Source organism: Athene cunicularia (assembly GCF_003259725.1).
Source record: "Athene cunicularia isolate RWA chromosome 7 unlocalized genomic scaffold, athCun1 chr7_part1, whole genome shotgun sequence".
In the NCBI taxonomy this organism is placed as follows: domain Eukaryota; kingdom Metazoa; phylum Chordata; class Aves; order Strigiformes; family Strigidae; genus Athene; species Athene cunicularia.
In genome coordinates, this window is record NW_020799107.1 from 20,223,772 (window position 1) to 20,244,881 (window position 21,110).

The following is a 21,110-nucleotide window of genomic DNA, read 5'->3' on the forward strand; positions in this document are numbered from 1 at the left end:
GTGCCGGGCCGAGCCGAGCCGAGCCGGGCCGGAGTGAAGGCCCCGGTGTGGCGGCAGCAGCGCTCACGGCCCGACTCGTCCTTCCCCTTCCCTGCAGGGGACCTCGTCCTGGACGGCTCTAGCACGCTGACGCTGCTCACCCCCACTCTGCAGCACCTCACGCAGGTCTTCGAACAGCACCTGGGCTCCCGCAACCAGAACCGGGGCTTCGTGGCCCTGCCCTCGCACCCTGCCGAGACAGCCGCCATCCTCGAGGCGCAGTTCCTCTTCGACGTCCTGCAGAAGACTCATTCCCTGAAGGTCTGTGCCCTACCATGACTGGGGATGTGAGGAGCCAGGGGTACTGCAAGGCTGGCCAGCGGAGGTGGCAGGCACGGCTGCCTGCTTCAGAGTGGCCTCCTTTGGTGCCTGTTGACGCTCTCTACGTGCATGCTGTGTGGGTTGGATAGCTTTTGCAGGGCTCTTGCATGGAGTCATAATTCAGCATGATAGTGTGTAGCTGCTTCATTTAGGATCAGATGTGCAACTCAGCAGAAAGTTTTTCAGAGTTAAAAACAGAGGCAGCAGGGGTTAATTACATTCTGACCTTGGTAAGGTGTTGACATTGTTGGGAAAATTATTATTTCCTGAAATGCTTGAGCAATTCAGGTAGTATCTGGCAGCTGAGTGCTCCCTGAGCGATGATTGATCTGTGCAAGGCAGCAGAGCCGGGGTGTTTGAGCAGGACAGTTAGATTTTGTATACACACACTACTCTGAGACCTTCTGCTTCTTATTTCTGAGTTTTATGTGCTCCTGCCTGGGCAGTGGTTCTGGGTGATCTGTTTCACAGCATGGAACATTGCTAGTAATGTGTCCTCATTAAGAAGGCTGTAATAAAGGTAAAAGTGCAGAGCTAGGGATTCTCCAGAGGGCTTTCTGAAAGGGGGCATGTGTTATAAGGCTGCACACAATTATACGTGGCAAAGAGGCACTGCTAGGAGGGTAGCAGAGATGAAATGGGCCAGAAAGGGAAGCAGCTGTTCTTAGGTTCCACAGTTGTGCTCAGGAAGTGTTGTGGCAGAGCACTACAGCCTGTGATGTCTTTTAAAGTGTTTTCTATATGAGGCAGGTTGGAGAGATTATCTGCGTGTTGTTGATGGGGTTTTGTAGCAGTGTGCTGAGGGTGGAGATTGGAGCGAGGCCCAGAGCCTGTGGAGAAACACAAGTCCCCTGGAAGGAAGAGGCAGGGAGGGATGCTGCAGTCAGGAGGGTGTTGTGGTGAGTGTTTGTGTTGGCCAAAAAAATGGGCTCATTCTGTAATAAGCCTGTAAAGAAGGGGAAGCTTCCCATTGTGGTGTGGTAACTGATTTGCTTAGAGAAACTAATAATTTATAACCACCTGATCAGATTCTTAAGACAGTGGAAGGAGAGGAGATGGTCAGGACACAGAGCAGGGATAGCATCTGAAATAAACTTGGCTAAAACTGATCATCAGAGCTTCCCAGTGCAAGCATCCCCTACAAATGGTCCTGTTCAATATGCAGCATTAGTGCTGTCAGGCAGTGGGCAGTGATTCATTGCTGCCAAGGCTTTAACTGTGGAATCTATAGTGGTGAGGAGGCCTTCGGATGTCTGTTCTGCACCTGATGAGTCACTTCTGCGTGAACAAGGAGATAGCTGGAAGTGATGGTCTCTCCAGTTGTACCCTGGTGTCCGCAGTGGAAGCGTTAACTACTTCATTACTCACTTTGTCTGAAATACTGTTTATGTGCTGTGCGTAGAAAGCATAAGAAGCTGGATTTAATAAGCTGCTTTGCGGTACGTGAACACAGCCTAACTACCATGTGGTGAAAGAGCCTGTGGCTGCACTACAGAATGCAAAGATGAGGTTTGCAGGTACCTCAATCTAATGTTAACAGTGTCTTGGAGATCAACTCTATTTTGCATTGTATCTGCTTGCAATTTGCCTTATTTGACCCACTCTAGTGAAATGGATGTGCACACCTCCCACCAGTGTGCTAGTTCAGCTTGGCTGCTCAATAAACATAGCTCCAGCAGTTAGATTTGTCTTTATTTAGTAGATTTGTTAGTAGTGACTGAATCCAGCTGTCAGACCTCCCTGTGGTTCTGAGAGTGGTGAAGGCCTGTGGGCAGGGGAATAGAAGAGGAGCTCTATGGTCTGGCAGACCATGGTCTTGTGCTAACTAACATGCTTTTCTTTTTGATCTCTCTTGAACTATGGTGCCAGGAGGCAGTGCCGATACCAGCACTGGGGGAGAGCTTGTTAGTGAACACCCAAAGTGGTGTTTAGGGTGCTGCAGTCAGTGTATTGGGAGGGTTGTACTGCAGAACAAATCGAGCTTGACATGAGACTTCTTTTCTGATTTCTCTAGCTCGTTCATGTTCCAAACAGTGTTTTGCAATCTGCTGTGAAAATCTTCCCTTTCAAGTCCCTCCGGCATCTGGAAGTAAGTATTGGAGGCAAAACTGACTTTGAGTCTTGCTGTTTGGCTTTTCTTGACTTAGTTTTGTGGTTGCAGAATGCTTCTACTCATGAAAACTGGGTAGGCACTTGTGGCTTACCTGGAAGGCTTAAATCTGAACTCTTGGAACACTTGCTTGAGGTGAAGCTTGGATATGAGCAAAGGCTGGAGTGTTAGTGAAGGAGGGTCCAGCAGGGAAACGGGGGATCCTTTGCAGAGATGGGCCTGGGATGGCAGCTGCTCCTACACTGTAGTATTTTAATGTATGTTGTCCTTCCTCTCTCATCACTGCTGCAGTTGAGGTCTGTCCCTCCACACTGCCTCCTGGGACTGCGATTTGTCTATTCTCAGCTGGAATCTCTAACCTGTTGCAAATGTATCAGTACACTGGAGGTGAGTGTCTTTATACAGCTTGCGGGGAAAATTGCAGGAGAAAGGCTGTCTTGATACTACAGCCCTTCACACAGGGAAGATGTAGGAAACAGTGTTAACCATCTTATCAATCCACGTTGTATGTGGCTTTTTCTCCATTCTGTGTTCTGGGGTCCTACTCCTGACTCGAGCAGTGTTGAAGTATTCCCTGGTTGGATACACATGTGCTCTGTAGTCTCCTTTTTAGCTTCTTGAGAGTTTCTGGCTCCAGCCAGTATTCGTATCGTCTAGGTCTGACTGTTCTGTTTGTCTGGCTGTTTCCACATTCAAAGGCCTGCAGTTGATTGAGGTTTATTTCATCGTACCTCAGCAGCCTTAAATTAGAGCTGATTGTCAGAGGGAACACTGTGCCCCAGTGTCTTATCTGCACTGATGCCCAGCAGGTTTCTGTGACATGAAGGCAAGCTCCAGCCTTGGAGAACTGAGTAGTGTGGGCTGTGCTGGCTGTGGGGCTCTGGGCTGCTGGCTGTGACACAGAAGCAGCTGCCTGCTGGGGAACAGTGCCTGCTGGTAGGGAGTGCTTTGAGAGCTTCTTCAGTCTGCCAGAGCACGAGTTGTTTGGCTAAGGTGTGTGTATCTTACTCGTGCTTTGATGGATGTCTGAAAAAGGTTTTGTTGGCATGAATCTTTGTGCTTAGTGTTCAGAGCCTCCAAATTGTAACATGTTAGGTTAACTATTGCCACTTGAGTGTAGGAAGCAAAAGCATCTCCCCTTCTTTCTAAATATCTAGGTGTGGAATTCCTACCACCTCCAAATACTTAAGTTAGTGACATGAAAGTCACTGCCACTCTAGGCAAGGCACAGTCTGTAAAGCACAGTCTGCCAGCCTTGTTCTAGACTAGCTGTTCTCCTGTGTTCATCTGCTCTTAGTGTAACAGCTAGTACTCACCAAGGAATGGCTCCTCACTTCTTCCTAGGAAATCATTTCAGCATGTGGTGGAGATCTGAGCTGTGCTCTCCCATGGTTGGAATTGCAGACTGTGAACTTCAGCTATAACTCAATCACTGCCTTGGATGACTCACTGGTGAGTGGAGCATCCTCCCTGCGTGACTGAGGGGAAGAGAGGAGATGATCGCGGTCAGGAACTGGGCACTCCTTTACTGATGCTGCTAGGTCTGGGTGGGAGGGAGTGGGCAGTGTTAATTTTGCTGGCCTCTCCCATCAGGATGGGGTTTTCATGCTGCAGTGGAGACATTTGTAGGATCTGATCTAATATCTTTTTGTCCTCCAGCAATTACTGAATGCTCTGAGAGTCTTGGATTTGAGTCACAACAAAATCCAGGATTGTGAGCACTATTTAACAGTGAGTATCTCTGATTGAACACCTGAGTTTCCTTGTATGGAGAGGTCACTGCTGAAGTGCTGTAATCATCGACCATGTGCCTGTTAGAATTATAACAAAGGAAATTGGAGATGTGGCCCAGCAGGCATGTGATTTAGAGCTAGTGCTTGCAGCCCTGAAACTGTTGGTCTGTATGTGCAGCCCCTGTGCCGCTGAGGCGGAGAAGGCAGTGTTTCTCATCCGCTCTAAGACAGGAAAGTTAGCTGTATGTATCACTGTATGTATCTCTTGGCACCCCAGTGTGGACGAGTGGTAAATACAGCCATATGTACAATGTACACTGTACATACAGTTGCACGTGGGAATTATTTCGCCAGGCATGGGGCTCTAGAGACTTGCTGTTTGGTTTGTTCAGGCTGCCAGTAGCATTTCCTTCTGGCTCTCGGAAGTCTCCTGTCACTTTAGAAAGATGCTAGTCCATCACAGTGGCATGTGCGTCTCTGGGGAATGGCACTGAAATCTTTGCTCTGCTGGCCTAGATCTGCTTCCCAGAGAAGCAATGAAACAGCTTTTGATGGGAGTTGGTGGGGCTTACAGTATGTCATTCACCATCACCTTTGGAAAGGTACAAAAGGGCTTCTTTTGATGGTTTAGTCCTTTTGCTGAGGCAGGGTGTCCAGTCCCTTCTTGTGCTTCTTTGATGTGGATGAGGAAGGAGAAAGCTGCTCCTAGAAAATTTTGTAAGGCAGTTAGCTCATGCTGAGTGCCCCTAAACAAACCACTCCAAATGTGAATGTTGAAGTCTTGCTGCAGAAATAGCCTTGAGAAAACCCACTTGTGAGGCAGCATTGGTGGGGTGGAGAGAATGGTGCTCTGTCTTGAGTCCAGTGTCAGGCTTTGTGCTAAGGTCCCAACTGCTGCTGCTCTTCTCTCTGAACAGGCACTTACAGAACTAGAGTACCTCAATCTGGCTTATAACTTCTTGTCCAAGGTGCCAAACCTTGGTATCTTCAGCCGATCCAAGCTGGTGACTCTGATCCTCCGCAATAATGAACTTGACAGCATTAATGGTGAGCCCACAAGGGAGGAGCATTTCTGAGTTTGAGGCCTTTCTCTCTTCCTTGGGGAGGAGCAAAGCTTGAAATCTTGGGCACAGCTATTTTTACTAGGGTTTAGTTTTGGGGGAAGGGAGTAGGTGGGAGATTCCCAAGTTATATCTTGTAGCATGCTGATGGCTTCTTGCTGTATTTGCAGGGGTTGAACAGCTAGTGAATCTGCAGCACCTGGATGTGGCCTATAACCTGCTGCTGGAACATGCCCAGTTAGCACCATTGTCCACTCTGCACTACATAAAAAAAGTAAGCACAAAGCTTGATGGGTTGGTAGATTAGAGGTATCATGGTCAGGGGGTGCAAGGTGGAGACTGTGTGGTAAGTAGAGAGGTTTGAAAGATCAGTTCAACTCTTGAGCATTTAATTTTAATGAAGGAAGCTGATGAGAGAGCCTTGGAGAGACACCTGTATTTCAGCCTTCATTTTTGGCGACCCCTGCTCAAGCTAACCTTTTTTCATATGTTCATCCCCACCTTCTTGCTCCCCCTTTCCAACTTTAACACTGTCAAGTTCAGTAAAGATCCTCCCCTAATCCTGCTATGCATTTGTGTGTTCAGAGTATTTTGAAGGAGGATAGCTGCAGTCACTGTAGTGCTTGTGAAGGAATATAGCCTGCAAAGGACTGTTCTATCAACATTTCTCAGAAAGAAAGCTTGAAGCCTGCAGGTAGATTAGGTTAGGGTATAGAATATTGCTACTAATAACAATTTCTCTATTTCCCCCACCCAGCTGCATTTAGAGGGAAACCCATTATGGTTCCATCAAAACCACCGATCTTCAACCCTTGCACATGTGTCCCCCAGGGCAGCCTCCTCCAATGTGAGTATTAGCCATGTGCCTTCTGCCCCTGTTGTTGAAGGTGTAGGGTGCTCTGACACACTGGGAAAAATGAGGGGAAAGAATTTAATAAACCTGAAAAATTAGTCCAGTGGTGTAACAGTAGTGAGTGTTTTGTGTTGGCGTTTTTTTTTTCAGGTAGATAGTTTATCCTTAAATTTTTATGTGGTGTGCTGGCCAGGACAGACAGAGTTGAATACTAATCTCAGGTTTTCAAGACCTCAGATCTTAATATGTCTTCGCTGTCTACTTCACCAGTTTCTCTCACTGATGGTCCCCAAACTTTACTCTGTTCCTGCTAGATAGTGGCAACGTAGCTGGACTTTGCAAAGAAAGAACTCGCTGTCTTGGCCCACCTTGCCTAATTACATGCTCCTTTGGCAGCTGTGTTAAAGGCGCATGAGAGCATCACTCTGCTCTCAGCTGCATGTCATCACTGTTTTCCTTGCACTCTCATGCTCAGGTCAATTCTTGGTAATCTGATTTTAAATAAAGAAACCAGCAAAGACAGTGTTCTGGTAATTTAGCAAAGTAAACTTGCTTGCTAAGGTCAGAGGTGTTCCAAAGCTACACATTAGTGGCAAATGGTTGGATTCATTGTCTTCAAACTGCTTCTTGGAACAAGCTTCACTGAGCTCAAGAAGCTAGATAGACTCAGGCTAGAAGTAGGGTACAAGGCAAAAGTGAGTACCTTTCAAAACAATTCATGCATTGTAGCAGCATAACCTATTGTATCTCTTCCATGAACTGTCTTGAATACATTTCTGGGAGCTGTAAAGCCTGTAACAGGACAACCCTTCTGGCCTTACATGCTATTAGGCCAGGTAGCTGCAACTAGAGGAGTGATGGATAGGCAGGAACAGGGTTGTTTCTGGTAGTCTTTGCAGTCTTGTGCCAGGAATCCCAACCCTAGGGTGGCCTGAAGGGGAATAGGAGTCAGCAGATGTTGTCCTGAGTATGTGCCAGCCAAGTGGAATCTGATTGCAAATGGGTCTCTAATTACAGTTCCTCTTGGATGGGGAGCCACTCTCTTCCTCGGACTTAATGGTAAGTACAGTTTCTGTAAACTGATCTTACTGGTTTTGGAAGTGGGAACTCTGACAGGTTTTTGCATGTCATGTGTCCCATTAAATCTGTATGGGCTTGCCTTGACTCTGTGACAGAGTTCATTTTGGCTCAGTCCATGCTGATTCCTAGTTATTGTTGGGACTGGCCAGTGTAACTTACTCTGTCCTGTGTAGCCTTGGGGAGCTTGGAGCCTTGCCTGTTTCCTCTTCAGGTACTATATGGTGCTTGACACTCGAATTACCTGTCAGCAAAACAAACAGTTATCAGTTTCCCATCTGCTGTTTTTAAGAAGCCAGAGATTGAGTTAAATTGGAGTGGTTTTGATAAACAATCCAGTCAACCAGGCAGGATCTGTTGTCCCCACTTTGCCTGAGGTGGTGAAAGTTTGGACTGAGGAGCAGGGAAGTTGTCACCCTGAGTTGTGGCTTGGTTACCTTGTCTCCCCTTTGCACTCAGCAGGCACCGTTCTCTTCTTTTGGCTTTAGCACCTTCCGAGACCCGTGCAAAGTGTGTCGCAGTCCATCCACACTTCTACCTCAGAGAAGACTGCACTGGACCGCAGTGCTCTGGACAGTTCCTGTGCTGCAGACTTCAGCGACAGTCAGTCCCCAGTGGAGAACGTGGCCGTCAGGTTCCCTCGGAAGAAAAACAAGGTCTGAGACTGCTATAACTTCTGAGACATGAGCTGGCATGATGGGTGAAGGGGCTGCCTCAGCATGAGAGCCTTGTGCAGTGGGATGTGGTCTTGTACTGACTGTGTGGTAGTGAGCCTCTACGCTGCTGTGTGTTAGGAAGAGGCTGGGCTTAATGTCAGTCTTGATATACTGTGACAAATGTTTCATAGTGTGCTTCTGCACTGCAACAGCTATGAACCCTTCAGCTTGGCTGTCGCGCATCAGATGCTGTTTCGGTTGTTCTGGTGCCTCCCAACTATTCTTATCCTGTTTGTTCCAGGGAAAAGTCAAAGTGCGCAGAGCGAGCATTTCAGAGCCCAGTGACACAGAACATGAGCCTCAGGCTTTACCTCTCTCTGCTGGTGAGACTTGTCTTCTTTCTCAGTAACACAGCAGCTGAGCTGCCCACAGTCAGAGGAGTACTCTGGCATGTTGACTGTTTTCATACTTCCCAGGTTTTCTCTCTGCAGGCCTGGTCCTACAGCATCAGAAGGAGATGAAGCGCTTGGACAGCTTCAGAGATCGCTTTGGTGTTGACTGGCTGCAATACAAGAGACACCTGGAGGAGCATGACCAAGTACCTGTCATCTGCCGTAGCCGTTCTGCAGATGAGATCACAGGCAGACCTGCTGCAATGGACTTGCAGAGTGAGAGCTCTGACCCAGAGCAAGAAAGACCCCAAGTATCCCAGAAAGAATCCTGTCCTCCTTTGGATGATACTGAGAAGGAGGAAGAGCCTGAAGTACAGCAGGATGAGCCTGTGGAAGAAGAACAGAGAGGAGAAGAGGAGGCAGATGAGCTAATGCTGGGGGAGGAAGAAGAGGACAATCCAGAAGGTAAACAGGTCCTTTCACTGCTGTGTTTGAGGGCTTGGGTGATGATAGAACAGATGGATCAAATGTGATATCGCTGAAGCTTTATTGTGCTGCCCACTATTGTGGGCATTCTAAGGACTTGGGCTGAGTGGGCCTGAAGGCCTGTTGTGTTCCCTGCCCTTTACTGTGTCTTGTTTGTCAGTGGACCTTTGTCAGCCAGTGCTGGTGAGCCAAATAGAAGGTGAAGGGGACCCCGAGCCAGACTGGATCTTCCTGCGAGTCACAGCTAAGCATGTGATTGAGGTGGAACTGAAGGCTGCCAGAGTCCTCCACAAGCTGGAGCTGAAATGCCTGCAGAAAGTGGAGACCTCAGAGATGAACTGGAAGAGGATGGTGAGTTACATGTTTCTGTGTGAGCCTTTGGCTTACTCCCTGTGTGGGCCAGCATTCTGGATTTGGGCTTGTCAGTACCCTGCAGGTCTCTTCCTAGCTCCTGCAAAGCCCGAATGATTGAGAATGTGTTTCTAACAGCATCTGTATTGCTTAGAGTACCTGTGATAATGCAGCAGAAGCCAGCACCAGTTCTGTTCCAAAGCTGGAGTTAAAAAGATAATGGCTGGACTCGTTCCAGTGTGCAGGAATGAGACACTTCTCGAGAGGAGCCTAAATGAAATGCAGACCTCCTTCCCATCCATTCCTCCCTGGGATATCATCCTGGCATTAGAGGACTGTGTGTGGATTGCACTTTTTCTTAGGCAGTGCAGCACTGAGCCCAGCATGATGCTTAGAAAGCTGCTGATAGCTCAGTGGGCAGTTTTCCATCCTTTAGCACTACCAGCCCTATTTTGCTTGTGTGGTTCTTTTAGAAAGGGAGTTTGGAAATCTCTTTTTCCTCATGGTGGGATTTTAACGTTCAGTGTGTGCATGGACATGTTCACAGGCTTCTCTGATACTGTTTCCCCACAAGCTCCAACTCATCTTTTCTTCCTGCTCTTTTACCTCTTGAATGTTTGTGGCTTGGTAGTCTTCTGAAATACCTTTGTGAAAAGGTGTTTGTTTGAAATGCTTTGTTCTGAGCCTTGAAACTTACTGTTGTCCCAGCACTTAGGAACTTATTTTGATTTATTAATCTATTTATTTATTCCCATTTTACCAGCCTCCCAAATACTACCAGCTATGAAGAGCTAATCAGGACTTACTAAATTAAGTGCTTATATGGCCACATTTCAGCCAGTTGCAAACAAATGTAGACTGTATACGGATGCTGCACCCTCTTTCTAGAACTGGTGTTTTCTGTTTCCTGCAGGACCTGGAGCGAGTTTTCCCTGTCCTCATATTGCACTTCAGCTACATTCGCAAGGATCGGCAGAAGCGCAAATATGTGGTGCTCGATGACTGTCCAGAGCAGTGTCTACAGGTAGGGAAGGCTCAAGGGGGAAGCCTGGGGAGGGAGGCAGTGTTACTGGAAGAGGCTGAGTTCTTCCGGCCAGCACAGGGCCCCTGTTCTCGGAACACACGTGCATCTGCTGCCCTGAGGCAGCCCATGTCTGGTTTATAAGCTCGGGATTTATCCTGCTGCACAAATGACCTGTGGAGAGCCCTGTGAGCATTGCCATGGGCAGTGGAGCTCCTGGAGCATAAAGGGTGCTTTCAAAGAGAAAGCCTTGCAGTTTTCCCCGTCTTGGGGAGAAAAGTTAGTAGTTAAGTTAGTGATCCTTACTTGTTGTGCATGTGCAACATAATATTTCCTGGGTGCTGAGTGATGTGCTAGCCTATACTTGGCCCTCTAGACAGTGAGAGTGTCAATGCTATGGCAGCTCTGGTCTTCACAGCTGCTGAAGGGACTCTGGTCTCAAATCCAAGTATTTTTCTTGAGGTACTGTTATTTAAGTACATTTAAACAAGTTGTTACAGAGAAGGCACAAATAGATGGGACCTTTGAGATCAGAATTCTAGGGAGAGCCTGTCAATATGTAGGCGTGAGGCACAGACCTGCAAAAACGGGCTCTCTTGGTCTTCTGCAGTGAATCTCTGTGCCCTTGGCAAGTCTGGCACAGACTGGTTGTTGTACTTTGCTAGCTGGGAAACGGCCCTGCACCCCTTGCACTCTGAAATACGATAATGAGGAATGTAAGGAGACTAGCTAGCGTCAGAGGCTTGCTTTTATTAGGACAGTTATAGCTGCCTGCTAGCACTCTTTTCCCTGTGCTGCTACTTCTAGTGTGTCCTTGAAGTGTTGTCACCAGCTGTTGAGGAGAATCAGCGAAATCAGGACCAGGAAAAGGGATCCATGAAGCTCCAGTGCCTGAAATGCAAGCAGGAGTTTTTCCAGTCCCTGGCTCCCTGGCATCAAGGTCCCTATCCTTCAGAGGTTGGAGACACCAAAATCCTGGAGACCCTAGTTGCCTCAAATCAAGGTAGGGTGTAGTGCCCAGAAAAAGAGTGCTTGCTAATGCCCAGGCAGACTGCCAGAATGGCAGCTGTGGTGCAGAGCATTGAACGTACAGGAGATGGTTGATGCCTTGGCTGTACTGGAATTAAAACTGTTGTGGGATGTACTCTCACTTGTCCCACTTGGACTAGAAGAGCCTGCCTTGTTCACTAGCAGGAATGAGCCCCTGTTTTAAGCTTAAGCAAACAGCACCTTTGTTGTGGGTGGTCTGGGGTCTGGGAGAACACAGGGGTGCTGGAAACTGCAGATGATCCACAGAAATCTGAGGTCTGGGAGAGGCTTTAAAGGTCATTTAGTGTTGTCCTGTTAAAACCATGGTTAGCTCTGCCACAGAGACTAGTTTGTTCTAAAGGGCTTTTTCTAACAGGATTCTGGGAAATCGGCTCCAGTTTTTCAGGTGAAACTTTGTCTGTTAGACATCAGAAGAACAAGCAGAACCCTAACCTAAGTCTCCCTGGCTGTGAGCTTAAGTCCTCTCTTGCTTCCCTTATAGGGAATTATTTTTTCCTTTCTTTGCACTTGAGGGCCATGGTTCTCCCCTCATGACTAGCCCTGTCTTCTGTCCTCTAGACTAAATAATCTGAACTCTGTAGATAATTTCTTTGTCAGTCATATCTCATACAATGCAGTTATTCTTGCTGGTCTCCTTTTCACTTTTTTTCCTATTTGTCCATATTTTTCTTTGGGTGTCTGAAACTAGATGTGGTATTCTGGCTGAGACATGGCTAGTGCTGAATAGGCATCTTCTGATTGCCAAGTTTTTCAAATCTCAGTGTATATTTGAAGTGGGGAGTGCCCAGCCTTCGCTCAGATGATGATGTTCATTTAACAAAGTATCCTGAGATCAAAGTACTGCCATGAGGGCAGAGGTGCTGCCCTGTCTGCAGCACTTTCTACCATTCTGGGACACTTTCTACCCCTTCCAGGGTAGTGGGAGTCCCAAGATCCAGCTTGAAATCTGCTGTGGTGTGAGTGAAAGGGAGCATTAGGAATTGGGGACAGGAGGGATGAGGACAGCTGGAGAAAGGACACTGTGTGCTTGTTTGACTGGCTGGGGATGGAGGTGGCTAGGGAAGGTTGGCTTGACTGGTCGTGAGCTTGGGCTTCAGTGGCTGTGTGGGCACTTGTGGACACAAAGTGGAGGAAAGCCAGGAGCCAAAGCTCTGATGTAGTTTTGGTTGCAACTACAGCAGAAGCTGGTCACCCTAAATCTGAGCAGAGCTATTTCAAGTGGATGTTGGCACTGATACAAAAGCGCTCATTGATTTGTGAGAGGAGGTGTGTAGGATATGATTCTGAACAGAGTTGCTCAACAAGCTGCTCAAGTCAGACTATAATTATTGTCTACTTTGAGAGGGTTTGTGGTTTGCAGAGGAGAGGCGGGGAGCAAAATCCTGTTGGAGGAGAGCTGTTCTGTTTTTTCTTTATCCTTGACGAAATCTTCCACAGATGCTGCAGCAGCTGGTGACCCCATAGTCTGTCCCAGTTGTTCCAGTGACCATGTGGTCATCCTGCCTTCAGAGGTGTGCTCCAGCACACCTTTGCCACCTGGCCCTGATAGCACAAGTGAGGACCTGTCAGACTCCGTCCTGGAGGGAGGCAGCCAGCAGGAGGGCCCAGAGGAACCACCTGCCCTGGCCAGTGAAGGTGGAAAGTTCTACATCGGCGGGGAGGACAGCTCGGAGATGGATACCAGCAACAGCACCAGGACCCCGGAGCTGAGTGGCGAGCACGATGGCACTCTCCACTCCAGCTCTCGCAGTTCAGATGGGGGCTATGGGAAGAAGGAGCTGGGCATGAAGAGCCAGTACTTGTCCCTCAGCCACACAGACACCAATGGGGGCAGTTTGATGGGGAGCTACCATTACAGTGTTTCTCGCGGGCCCACTCCTTCCCAGCTCTCTTTGAACTCCGAGTCCGAGGAAGCATGGAATCTCAGTCCCTGTGAGTATGTAGGAGCTGTGCAGGGTTTAGGGGTGTGCACAGCTTGGTGTTGGGCTTTATCACTGACACGTACAGGGTGCACTGCTTCCTATTTATTTAATGGGGAAGGGAGGTCATCAAGTATGAGCAGCAGTGACCATGGTTCTTGTGAGCAGAATTTTTCATTCCTCTCTCTGCTGAGTCCTTATGCCTGAAGGTAGGGAAAACTGAGTCAGCTCCTAATCCCTCTGACTAATCTCTGAGTAATAGGGTCTTGTTCTGGGAGCTGCACTGCTCAGTTACAGACACACTGGGTTCCTGTGGCACCAGTGAGCTGCCAGTTGAAGCATTACCTTTGGAGAATAGTATGTGCAATTTTTCTGTATTTATCCTCTCACTTAAGTGCAGTGTGAGGCTAGTGTGTTTGTAGGGGGCTCTGGTTAGGGGATCTACAGTTACCTGTGCTTTCCTTAGTGGCCTTTGTGAGCTTCAGATGACAAAGCCTGTCCAAAAAAAGAGGCTGTGTGAGGGCTATCGTGCAAGATAGCAGTTACTAGGAGGTCCACAAATGCTTTTTGTGAAGGGCCCTGGATTTCTGATGTAGCAGACTGCCTTTCCTTGGGCATCAGCTTGTAATTTGTAGAATAACTGAAGTTGGAAAGGAGCTATGGAAGTTATCTAGTCCATCCCACCAAGCGACTCTACTGCAACTGCAGTCTAGTCCTGATTTGCAAACGCATCTGCTTCTTGATCTGTAGAGATTTCCTCTGGCCTTTCAAGACTGCTGTGCCTGTGAAGAGGAGTTGGTATAAGACCAGTGTTTAGGATTGCCATGTCCAGTCTTGTTTTTTTGAAGTGTGAGAAATAAAGCAGTCTCTTGTTTTGGGTGAAATCACAGAGTCCCAATTTAAAACTGAGCCCATGAAAAAATTCCTGCTGAGGAGAAGTTGATTAGTGTCATGTTTCTGATGAAGAGCAGGCTATGCTGGGAATTGCGTAGGCTTGAGAAGTATTGTGGCTATTGTATAAATTATTTGGTTGTACAGTTGCATGACAAACCTAATTACATTCTTAAGCAGTTTTATTGGTCAGTCCCCTTTAACCTTATCACAGTCAAAGTCGGAGTTTAAAAAGTTGACCTGCGCTGATGCCTGCTGAAATGAGAAATGTCTTTCTGACTTTGTGATAAAGAATTGCCCTCCTGCCAAATCTGGCAGCAGAGCAGTGTTGTCCTGTGACTGAGCATAGTTTGGAGATGGGTTAGACCAAAGCTTTGTACATCTGAAAAAGCAAGTGCTGGAGTGATGAAGTCCCCTCATGTCTCCACATTGAGGCCTGTGGCCCAGAAAGCCCTGGCTTTGGCTCTTTGTCTTGAGGAGAGACTTGATGGAAGCAGTTGTGCAGAGGGGGTGACACTTCTGCCCTGGTGCCAGTCTGCATATTTGGCCAGGGCCTGGTCAGTGGGGAGAGTGCTAACCCTATCCGTTGTTCTCCTCAGCTGTAAATGGCATCCTGAACACAAGGGACTTCCATTCGGTGGATCATCGCCTGAAGCTGTACTTGGATATGGAGGTTTTTGAGGAGAATGCTGAGGAGTTCCAGTGCTTCCTCAAGGTGAGCTCCTGCAACACCATTTCTACAGCTCCTTGGATGTCCTTCTTGCCACCCTGCAAGTTCTGCACTTGGGGGGGGGCGCATCCCAAAGATTGTGGGGTGTGAAGGGAGCTGAAGTGTGTGTGAGTCAGTCCTTTCCAGGGGTGGGCAGGCAAGGGGCAAGCCAGTGCTATGACCCACCCTCTCTGAGTTCCAGGTGGTCATGGTGAAGTTTGGCCGACAAGGAGAATTCCTCTCAATTCTGGTTGCCTCTGATCTCAAGATTTATGTGCTGGAAGTCACTGGGGCTATCAGGTGAGGAAAATGATGGCAAGTGAGACCCTGCAGCAAGGCTGTGAGTGCTGGGTAGTACCGGCTGTACCCTGGAGGTGTGGTGACATGCAGAGGCTCTTCTGGCAACCCCCCCTGCTGCAGTCTGATGTGGGAGAGGAGATGGGGCAGCCTGCTGCAGCTGAGGGCTGTGCTCTGTGATTAGGGGACAACCTGCAGACTGGCTGAAGAAGAATGACTCTCACTACCTGTCTGATATTTCCTATCTGGAAGTCGGACTCTGCCACCAGAGCTTGCGAATGGAGTTTGAGAACCCAAAAGCCTCCTACAATCTGCTGATCCGGAACCAAAGCTGCTGTGACCAGTTCCTGCAGAACCTGACATGTAAGAGCAGAGCTGTAGTGGGGGCAAGAGGGGGGGAGAATTTGGAAGATTTGCTCTTGGAGAGCTGTAGTAGGATATATGTTGGAAATATATTTCTTACAGCTCAGAAAAAACCTGGGGGAGAACCCCACTGGCATAACTTCCAGTGCCTGTCTGTAGACCAGAGACCCATCCTCAGCTGTTATCTAGTCCTCAGGCTTGCAATAAAAGATGTTTGCCTTCTTCTCTTTAGATCTCATGCAAGAGCTGCCTGCTAAGTACAGGAGTAAGGTGAATGAAATCCCCACTGTGGAAATGAATCCACAACACTGGCTATGGTAAGAACAGCCTCTGAGAGGTTAGGGTTTCAGATAGAAGAGGATGTCTCCTTGTCCAGCAGTGCCTAGGAAGTGTAGTGCTCAAAACAGGAGCACAGGAGGAGGCACCACTGGAGTGGCAGCCGGGCCTGTTACAGGTTTAAGGCAGCTGGCTCAGGTGCCTGCTGCACAGGGCGTGAGCCAACAAAGGGCTGTCGTAGACTGAGCCAGGCAGGGCAACTCCAGCTCCCCTGGAGGAGCCTGAGCAGAATATAATGGAGGGAGGAAAAGTGGAAGGAATAGGACAGCCTTTTCCCTTGCAAGAAGCATTTGGTTCCTAGCTGGTGAGGTGGGAGGCAGAGTAACAGGAGAGAGAGAAATTCTTCAACATCTGGAAGAGGTGGGTCCCTCCCTTCCCCAAGAGGACAGTAAACAGTGACTAGGTCACAGCAAACCTAGACTGAGAAGAGAGCGCTTCCTTGCTCAGCCCACTGTTGTATCTCCTCCAGGCCTCTGCTGGACTCCAAGACCACAGATTCTGCAGCTGCAGATGACACTTGTTTCTTCTATCTGCTGGCCTACCTGATCCAAGGTACAGGAGATCTCTGTGGCCAGTTGTCCCCCACCTTGTGCTGTCTGCTTACATGCTTGTGTTTTTAGTGTACAGTCTGTGATAGAAGAGCTGGACCATTGGTCGAGATGGGGTCGGGGCAGGGGTGAGCACTCTTTTTTTTTAGCATTGCGATACATAGGATAGCAGCATGCTTCTTCCTGTATGTCCAGTGAGTCTCCCAGCCCCTTTCTGTGTGGAAGTCCAGGCTCTAGGGAAGAGTTGGACTTGCACACCAAGTTTGGTGACAACTCAGAATGGTTTCTGAGAAGCTGAAGATGATCTATGGGCTGGATCATTGCCCTGAACTGAGGGGAAAGCTGAGGGGTCATACACACAGCTGGTTTGTCTGAGAAGCTGATAGTCTCCTTGGTTAGGGAAAACAGAAGCAGGTGTCTGGAACCTGAGATTAGGTAGGACAGGAGCAGCCTGCTGGAGCCCATCATATTCTGTTCCAGGGCTTGCTGAGGGTCAAATGTGCTAAACATGGCACTTGAGTCTTCAGTGAAAAATTCCAGTGTCTCTTAGCTTGGGCACTGACAAAAGCAATCTAGCTGTTAATAACACTGTGATCAATTTGTTACTGCTCTTGCACCCTTGTTTACCATTGGCCATTGGACATATGAGAGAATGAGAATCAGAAAGAATCTGTGGGAAGTATGTTTATTGGTCTCCTCAAGCTGGACAAACAGCCTGTGGGGGAGAGAATGCATTTTTCTTACTCTACAGTTTTCTCCTTTTTTAGAGTATGGTGCCCAAAACTGGACACAGTTCCAGATGAGGTCTCATTGCCAAGTAGACAGGACTAATCAAACATCCCATTTCTGATATTCCTACTAATTCCCAAGAGTGAGATGTGACAAGAAAAGCAACATGTTGCTGTAGCAGCTTGTGATCCCCTGTGACCTCAGCCAGTTCTGCTAGTGGTTCTCTATTTCTGTGTGTCTAACTTATTCCCAAGTTCTTGTGCTTTTCATTTGCATCCACTAAAATCAGCTGGATGATAATTGTGCTCCCTACAGTTTATCAAAGCTACTTTGCTTCCTGCCATACTTACGATGCATCCCAACTTGGTATTAAAGTTGTGTGTGCTCTCTGTTCCAACCATCAGATATCTGCAGCCAGACGAATTCAGACCAAAAAAGGCGGCCTTTTAGCTGGAGCTGCTGACTTTTCAATAAGGAGTAGTAAAGCAGTCTTTAAGAGGTCAAAGGACTCGAGTGTCTTTTTCTGCCTCACGTGAGGACATGGGCTGGACAAGTCTTGCTGTGTGATGGTTCTTCATATGTGTGCTCCTGCAATGAGCTTGGATAAGCCAGTCCAGCCCAGCCACATTTTGCTACCCTGCTCTCCCTCTTCAGTCAGGAAGCTGGATAAAGCTGTTCATCCAGTTACTGTTGCTGGAAAGAGTTTCTCTGAGGAGGAATGAAAAGCAAAGCTGGTTCTGCGGTGACTCAGGCTCTTAGCAAAGCCTCTCCTATTCCCTCATATCCTTCTAGGGGCATCTGCTTTCCCTGTGACCCTGCTGAGCACCCGAAGCATGCTGTTTCTGCTGGAGGAGAATCACCAGTGGCAGGTGCAGCCCTCCTTGGATGCAGACCATGAGGCAGAAACGCCTCCTAGGAGCAACATCCAGTTGAAGGAGAAGCAGCCAATCAGCAGTATTAGCAATGTCATAACCTATCGCCTCTGTCCATGTGACATCAAGCTGATGCTTTATGATGAGGTAAGCAGGAGGTGGTCGTGCGGCACTCAAGATGCTGGGGGCTGGATTGTGCTCAGATCCTGTTCTTGCCAAGAGTGTCTTAGGGCTGTCATCTCCCATCCTAACCCAGGGCCTTGCACCACAGAGCAGGGGAGCACAGTGAATTTCTGCTGTACAGAAGTCATGCAGGGATGCTTCCAGGGCTGGCAGCAGAGAGGGAGGAGGATGTCACTTAGGAATTGGGGGGTCGGCAGCTGCGCTCAGGAGTAGTGGCTCAGGGCTGATCAGTGCCTTCCAGGCTAGGCCCTGCTCATCCACCTCCCTCTCTTTCCTTCCTCCCAGGTGCTGAAGGTGGAGAGCACTTGGCACATCCGCACAGAGTGCCCACAGCTCCTGGTGGAGCTAGTGGAGTGGATCCGTGGGCCCTGGGAGGAGATGTTCTCGATTGAGCTGCGGAAGGCTGTGCACGAGGGACTGGAGTGAGCTTGCCGGCTGTAGGCAGGCGGGACTTGGAGTCAAGAGTGCTGCTGTGCTGACAGTGGTGCACAAGTGTCTCCCATCTGACCTTGCTGTCCTGTGGCCTCTGCTTTCTCTACTCTACTCTTGCCCATGGCCCTTTTTCGGTGAGGAGGAGGGGAGCACACAATGGTCCAGATGGCACAGTCACTCATTTGCACTGGGCTGGCCATGGAAGTAGAAGATGGAGGGCGTTCACTGTAATACTGCATAAGCTACACAGTTTTAACTTGGCAGTGTCTGCTAGTATCCTTCAGGGTCATACGGAGTGTCGCTGAAGGAGGAGGTGAGCCAGGCCAGAGCATGTTCAGTGGGACATGCAGTGGTACTAGGCAAACAGCAGGCCAGAGGCAGTTGGGTGCTGTGGTCTTTCTAGCAGGTGTATTTGCTACCTTCCTAGCTGTCGCAGAACAGCTGCCATTAGCTGCTGCTGATTTATTTTTTTTTCTTTTCCTCCACCTCCGTCTTGTCCACGACTTCCGTAAAGCTGCCTGCTTCAAACAGGAGCCTGATTGCACAAGGGGATGAGGCACGTTGTACTAATAACCCCAGAGAGAGCCCTTACCTGCCTGCTTGGTGGGGCATGGCTCAGTCTGCTGCTGTAGTCTTTCACTATCACTGTGGAGGGAGGAGCTGTGAGGCTCTGACACAGAAATGTGTTGCTCATTGCTTAGGGGTCAGGACCCTGGTGGGCACTGGCAAGTAAAAGTGAGGCTTAGGCTTTTCTGAGCAGTCCAAAAGCAAAAGTCTATTTTAACATGAGTTTTACTATTTTCTACTGTAATAAAAGCTTATATTTATTGAATTGTCATGTTTTCCTTGTTTCATCCTCTTGCACTGCTGCAATATCTTTGTAAGGTCTTGCATACTTCGCAGCAGCCTCTTTGAGCCATTCTCCCTGTCCTGTTCAAGGTGGGTGCTGAGGGGCTGCTAGACTAATCTCCACCTGCCTGGCTCTCAAGCAGCAACCAATGAACAAGGTCCAAACAGGATTAGTCTGACAGCAGGTACTGGTGGTGGTGTTCTCCTGTGACTGTTGCGCTCAAGTGAGCATCCTGTGGGCTTCCAGCCCCAGGAAGTTGCTTCCTGGCTGTACAGGCCCTCAGAGGCACATGCTTCTCACAGGAGCTGCTGTTGCTGTGGCTGCAGAGGTGTAGTACCTGCCTCTACATTCTTCCCTGTACCAGGCTTTACTTTGTTCCAGCCTCTCCTGCAGAGTTAAATGCAGCTCATAAAATGCTGCTGCCTGGCCTAGGCTTGCTGTGTCACAGGGTCTCTGCATCCTGCCCTGTGAAGAGCGAGTGGAGATGCTGCACATGGTGTTTGATGCAGCTGAAGCTCCCTGTGGGGGTGAGCAGAGATGGACCTGTTACATTAAGGTGCTGCCAGTAGGATCTGATACCCCAAGCAGGGACCTTTACTGATGGTCAGTTTTCCCAGAGCAGTGTCTCCTGTCTTGCTATAAGTGTTCAACACAGTTTCAGGGCAAGTTTTCTGACTGCTAAATCAGTGACAAAAACCTGTATGTTGTGTCAAGGTGACCTTGATTTCTTTAAAGATATGTATTTGTCATTCAGTGGCCTGATGTCTGTTATCTTTGGATACTGTGTATGGCAGCTCTCTGCAACAGTCTCTATGACATCCAGACTTTCCACACACCCAAAGTTGGTGTCTGTGGCTTCTGTTTCTGTCGTCTAGAAAATAGCAGTGACTGAGTCCTGCAGCATCCCGCTGCTCCAGTCTCACCTGGACAGATGAGATAAAGTTTCCCTCCCTGCTCAAACCCATCTATTCACCCTCATCACCTTAGGAGAGCAGGAAGTTCAGTTTCCATACTTTGTAGTGGTCTGAAGGCCATCTTGCAGCACGCTCTTGGATGCTTTCTTGGAATTGCTGTACAATTAGACTTTCTCTTGCCACTTCCAGAAGTAGTTGAATTGCTAAAGGCCCACAGTGGCCGATATTTTTATCTAGCCTTCTATAGACTTGATTGACAAGATCTGTACTGTCTTGAGGCAGATGTCACAACACATTCCACTTTCTCCCCTCTTCCTAAATGGGCATATGGCTGCTGCTCTCCGCTCCTTTGGAGCGATCTCAGACCGCAAGCAGGAGTGAGCTCAGTGGAAATGCTGCCAGCACCTAGCACTATGTCCGGGGGAAGGCCTCAGGGACCTGAGCCAGTAAAGACTAGTAAGGGTTTTCTGTCTTCATCTTGCCATTTAAGGAGCTTGTGTAAGTTCTGTCTTCATCTTCTAGAGCTGAGTTTTTCATAAAGGGCAAGACTCAAAATTGGAGTTATCAGACCAGCTTGTTGATGTCTCTCCTGAGTAAGCTGATCCCCTGAGGAAGCTCATCCTTAGAGATTGCTTTTACCATCTTAGCTGAGCTGCACCTTTGCTCTGCCATGCCAGTGTCTGGGTGTGTATTGAGGGGCCTGACCAAGTATGGACTGCCAGAACCAAAGGTTTCAGCTGTGTGTCTGGCCATAGCTGCTCTTAAGCTCTTCCCAGTTTTTATTGCAGAAGTGACTACTCGTTTGCTTCTGCTTCTTACCTTGTCTTGCATTTCTGTGCCCTCAGCTCAGCACTAGCCTCTTGGTCTGGTTAACGGCTCCCTGCTCTTCTGCATTCCTCTGGCCACTGACAGGAGGC

General features: G+C 48.5%; 1 protein-coding gene across 1 annotated transcript in view; it reads left to right on the top strand.

The window, feature by feature from the left end:
- The window catches only part of STK11IP (serine/threonine kinase 11 interacting protein), a 41,215-nt gene extending 21,954 nt beyond the window's left edge, over positions 1-19,261 (top strand). The window contains exons 3-25 of the mRNA XM_026853093.1: positions 98-300; positions 2,375-2,449; positions 2,762-2,857; positions 3,815-3,922; positions 4,130-4,201; positions 5,121-5,250; positions 5,435-5,538; positions 6,022-6,111; positions 7,135-7,176; positions 7,683-7,850; positions 8,152-8,233; positions 8,327-8,707; positions 8,889-9,079; positions 9,993-10,103; positions 10,908-11,103; positions 12,588-13,082; positions 14,560-14,675; positions 14,872-14,969; positions 15,151-15,329; positions 15,562-15,646; positions 16,135-16,217; positions 17,735-17,961; positions 18,283-19,261. Coding sequence (XP_026708894.1) covers positions 7,174-7,176; positions 7,683-7,850; positions 8,152-8,233; positions 8,327-8,707; positions 8,889-9,079; positions 9,993-10,103; positions 10,908-11,103; positions 12,588-13,082; positions 14,560-14,675; positions 14,872-14,969; positions 15,151-15,329; positions 15,562-15,646; positions 16,135-16,217; positions 17,735-17,961; positions 18,283-18,423 — 2,556 coding nt within the window. The 5' untranslated portion in view covers positions 98-300; positions 2,375-2,449; positions 2,762-2,857; ... (4 more) ...; positions 6,022-6,111; positions 7,135-7,173 and the 3' untranslated portion in view covers positions 18,424-19,261. The remainder of the gene's footprint in view (positions 1-97; positions 301-2,374; positions 2,450-2,761; positions 2,858-3,814; positions 3,923-4,129; positions 4,202-5,120; positions 5,251-5,434; positions 5,539-6,021; positions 6,112-7,134; positions 7,177-7,682; positions 7,851-8,151; positions 8,234-8,326; positions 8,708-8,888; positions 9,080-9,992; positions 10,104-10,907; positions 11,104-12,587; positions 13,083-14,559; positions 14,676-14,871; positions 14,970-15,150; positions 15,330-15,561; positions 15,647-16,134; positions 16,218-17,734; positions 17,962-18,282) is intronic.
- Positions 19,262-21,110: the final 1,849 nt, after the last annotated feature.